We start from the raw sequence: 4,765 nt of genomic DNA on the forward strand, positions 1-4,765 counted from the left end.
CAGAAACAAACTGTGTGGTAAGAGTCTTGGATGACAGTGCGAGTAAAGCACTGAGTAAAGTGCAACGGAAATCAATTAGAGCTGGATGTACGACCCGAAGGAAGTCGATCTTAGGCGGGAGGCGGTGCAAACAACTACCGAGTGCGGACTCTTGTATACTACGTACGGTAACGATTGGACGAACCATGCGTTGAGACAAGCAGACGTCCACTGACATCACTGTCAAGACAAAAGAAACCTAAGATTGGGTTGAACCCATACGTAGGCCGTCGTCATCGTCATCATCATCATTATCAGCTGTAATGACCGCGTACTTTTCGTACAGTGGTTGTAGCTGCCACAGTTTCGTTCACCGATGATTCGGAGAGGTGGGGTAGGTAGCTGTGCAGTGGAGGCGGGAACTGACAAATTAGTGCGTAAATACGGCACTGCCAGTGGACTTTTAAATGGAGAGATTGGGAAGGGAGCTATGCATTGAAGGCAATAGCTTGGATGCATAAGTGCCATTGAGGGAGCTCAATGTTACGAATAGTATCCAGAAGTTTCCATCAAGTTAGATGCAAAATTTATATTGCGCGGGAATTCAGAGCAACTCATCGAATCTCCCGAAATGGAAGCCAGCCTCATCGAATAGAGAATTCCGTTATGACTTCAATCCCATCGTCACCCACCCATCGTGATTATGATGGAAGGCATTACCACAGACTTCAATGCATAGCTCTCTTCACAATCCTCTCACTTAACAGTCCACCTACAGTGCTGTATTAACGCACCAATTTGTCAGCTCCCGCCTCCAATGCGCAGCTACCTACCCACCTTCCCGAATCATCGCTGAACGAAACTGTGGCAGCTACAACCACTGCACGACAAGTACGCGGTTATTAGGTGCGCAACCGTCACACCACGGTAAGGTCCAGTCTCTTCGTGACGGGATACATAAACCTGTATTCTTTGATTACGATGACAGTAATCCAATAGTTGCCTGGAGAAGACTCGACTTTTAAAAAAAACACCATCTGAAGGACCAAAGGGACGTTTGGGATTTCCTCTTGCCTCTGACACCTGTCTTTTGAAAATTCAGTTTAATCCAATTGAAAGGTGCATTAAAAATAAGTGCCAGTGTGCAGTGCCAGAGCGCCTTGTATTAGGGATTCAACATACCGAATGAACAGGAGCATGGGGCGAGGCACTTGCTGGAGAACAGCCATAACACGGTCGAAGTGTTCAGCTGCAGTGGCTCGAAGAAACATTCGGTCCGCTTCGGTCAAACGGGCTGGTAGATACAACGTTTTCCGCCGCCAGGGCTTTTGCAAAATCACATCACCAAACGTTGCCCAATCTGCAGAGGAGGGTGAGAACGATAGGGAGGTTCATTGGTACTACTTTACTGTGATAACAAGTACTAGCTTTTCGCCAGAACAAGTAGGTATTCTATCGAATTCGGGTAATAACTAATTCGGTGCACCATTCGGTGGACAATGATGGCGCCACGATATGTCGGGAGTTCAGTAATCGCGAACAACAATGTTGTACAGAGAAGCGAGCAGTCTGGCTACGTGCTCATCACAGGGACCTACTGTGACGTTCGATAGAGTTGAGATGGCCCATGTGGTTAGAGCGCGAATTTACTGACCGGAAGGTCCGTGGTTCGAACCCGACCTATGCCTCTCGACTTCCCCTGTCTAGGCTTGGGCAACCTGCCAGTATCCCAGCCTCATGCCTCCTTCACGTGGCAAGGCAGCTAGGAATCGAAAGGGTGCTACAGCTGAACGATAGAGTTAGGAACGCTGATGGTTCCAGAAATCTGGAAAATGAATACGGAAATATGTAGAAGTCTGGGCTCAATCGAAATTTCGCAACAGCGATTCCAAAATAAGCAGGTCGAATACTCAGCAAACGGGGTGACCTTCGAATCTGCTGCCAGTCACTTAGGCTGCAATTCTACTAATCTTCGAGAAAGTCCCATAAAGCTCCCATGCAACTGACCAGGATCCTCCGCGACATTGCCATTTGTCAAAAATCTAGAAGTTGATAATAATGGGAGAATTGTCAAGTTTCAACGGAAATTCCTTCGACGCTCAAAAGCTGTTTGATCCTTGTTGAAAACCCGCAGCAGCGCGGTTTGAACCCGCGACCTTCCGATTATAGTTGAACACCATAACACGGCCACGGGTGTTTGGTCAGCAGTATGACTAACTTACACATAGAGAGGATGAAGTATCATCATCCCCTAACCACTAAGTTCTGACAAGACCGCTTAAAGAATGTGGGCAATGTTGGGTGCAAGCCTAATGGCGATTCCTTGATCTGGCGACGGAGACTATCTATAGCTGAAAAGTGCCTCAGAGGAAGGCTAATTTCACAAGTGATGAGAATTCGTCACTCAAGGAATCAATCAATACGTCATGTGGCGCCATAGCCTGTCCAGTTAAGGGCAAATCACACTGCTGATCAGTCGCTCATGGCTGAATGGTTGAGCATCACATCATGTGGCGCCACAGCCTGTCCAGTTAAGGGCTCAGTCGCTCATGGCTGAATGGTTGAGCATCCAAACTACCAGTTGGAAGGTTGCGAGCTCGAGACTCCCTGAAGTTCCGTGCCTACGATTGCGAACCAGGATGAAACAGCTCCTCCGCTTTCCAGCTTTTGATTGACAGGATGAAATCTCATTTGACATCTCCTCAATGTAGTTGAAGGGCTAGGCCATTTGTTGACAGAGTGATGCGAGACTACCTCCAAAACTGGTATTTCCGACGAAGGAGTAATGCTTCTTTGGTATCCCGAGGGACGTCACATTCAAAGGCACCGATACGAAGGTGTGCAATGGCTAGGTGGGGATCTTAGCACGTTGTGGAGGCTAGCGTCATGAATATATATCAGCGTACATCACATAGTCGACCGCAACAAAAAGTGCATCGGAATTGCTAAATCCCAGGCACAGGTCGATAAACGAAAGTTGCAAGCCTGCAAACAGCAGATGGGATACATCAGGCTTTTCGGAACCTAATCTACCGGTTAGTCTCTTTCGGCAAAAAGGGAGAAATTCACAAAAAAAATGTACAAATTGTCGAAGAACTAGCTGTGCTAACCTTGAACACCCAACTCGAATGACGCTTTCTTCATAGCCTCCTCGTTGCAGTCTAAAATAGCTCTGTACATTTCACAGAGGGAAATACGCTGGTTGTGAGGAAGACTGTCATACAGACCGTGGTCCAACAGAACCAGTTGCAAAGGTGTGCTATTTGAAACACCTGGTGCTGCAAAATACGGGGGCACACCGTGTCGGAGCCAATTCCAAGTCTGGACGGGTAAGTGGCAGATAAAATACAACCACATGTAGGTTGTATTGACCACCCGACGTGTTAGGGTGAGGGGAGAAACGAACCAGCGGGATTGTGGATCACAGAAAGGCCGTTTCCGGATGAGTAGATTGCCAGGATGTGGGTCTGCGTGAACAAAGCCTGTACAAAATACCTGGTAACTAAAAACCTGCACTAGAAGTCTGTCGAGATCGGCTAGACAAAAGCCGGCTTCGCGTAGGGCAGCAACCTGAAAGGTAAAGAAATAGCGAAACGGTCGTAAATATACCCATCAAACTCGGTGTTTTACATAGCTGGTTTATCGAGTAGCATGTGGAAAAAACTGAAAGGACGAATGCAGTAATCTCTTAGAGAGGGATCATCACGAAAGGTGAAGATAATAGGCCTGTTTTAGATGGGACCGCTAGTGAGGGACCACGTTTCGAATGCTTTAGTTGACGATGTTCTGCTAAGGGGGGTTATCGTACTTCATGCCAATGCCTGATCCACAACAGCTACGGTAAACTGGATAGATGACTCAGTGACTAGAGAGCAAATTTGCTGACCGAAACGTCCGTCGTTCGAGCCCGGCCGCTGCACCTCGACCTCCCTGCCTAGGCTTCGGCAACTTGGCAGTATCCCAGCCCACGTGCNGTGCTTCCTTCTGGAGGCATGACAGTTAGACGCCGCAAGGGCATTACAGCTGAACACTGAACGTCATGATTAATCCAGAGATCTAAGCTGAAGCCTTAACATTCATTTCCAAACGTCAAATTTCTACATTTCCACATTTTCAGGGTTTCCACGGTGGAACAAAGAAGGAGAACCACGTGAAGACCCCTTCCTGAATGTCCTAATGGATGCCTTCCGTGATTTATCCAAAATTCTCGTGGGAACAACAACGGCTTTGAAGCGAACAGTCACCGAACAATGTTTGGCTAGTAATGTGCTATCGAGGCAGAGCACATTGTTCCGATGAGCAAATGATCACGATATGGAGCGAAAATTGCTGCACCAAGCGTGACTACCTACCATAAAGGGATGGTCATTGCACAGAGTAGCATGTACGCAAACAGTTACACACTTCGTTAACTTTTATCCCGTCGATAAATTCTGCGGTCAGTACCCGTTTGCTCGTCAACTCGCGATTGACCCGGGGAATGTGAACGGCTCCGTCTGGCCGAAGAGTGCCAAGGTGGGCCAAATGAACGGCACACTTTTCCGCGTTGTCTGCCTCATTCTCGAAGTCCAGTTCTTTGGCCAAAGTCTTCTGCAGAGGGGAGGGGGTGGAAGAATAAAGGAAAGACGTTGGTAGATGGTAACAGGCTGACAGCTTGCAGATAAACCGTTTTTATCCTGGTCCTTCCCACTAAATTTGTCAGTATAACCCTTAAAATGATTCTCGATAACAGAATATTACAACCATATTGATTGTCATATCCGCTGATTCGCCAATCTGAGGTATC

The 4,765-nt window shown here is 47.5% G+C and overlaps 1 protein-coding gene across 1 annotated transcript; it reads right to left on the reverse strand.

The window, feature by feature from the left end:
• Positions 1 to 1,160: 1,160 nt before the first annotated feature.
• T265_15843 (hypothetical protein) lies at positions 1,161 to 4,572 on the reverse strand (the record flags this gene model as incomplete). Its single annotated transcript, XM_009179231.1, has 3 exons — positions 1,161 to 1,339; positions 3,090 to 3,549; positions 4,384 to 4,572. Coding segments are annotated over 3 exons (828 nt in total), but the record flags the coding sequence as incomplete, so codon positions are not given.
• Positions 4,573 to 4,765: the final 193 nt, after the last annotated feature.

The sequence above is a fragment of the Opisthorchis viverrini genome (genome assembly GCF_000715545.1).
Source record: "Opisthorchis viverrini unplaced genomic scaffold opera_v5_1301, whole genome shotgun sequence".
Lineage (NCBI taxonomy): Eukaryota > Metazoa > Platyhelminthes > Trematoda > Opisthorchiida > Opisthorchiidae > Opisthorchis > Opisthorchis viverrini.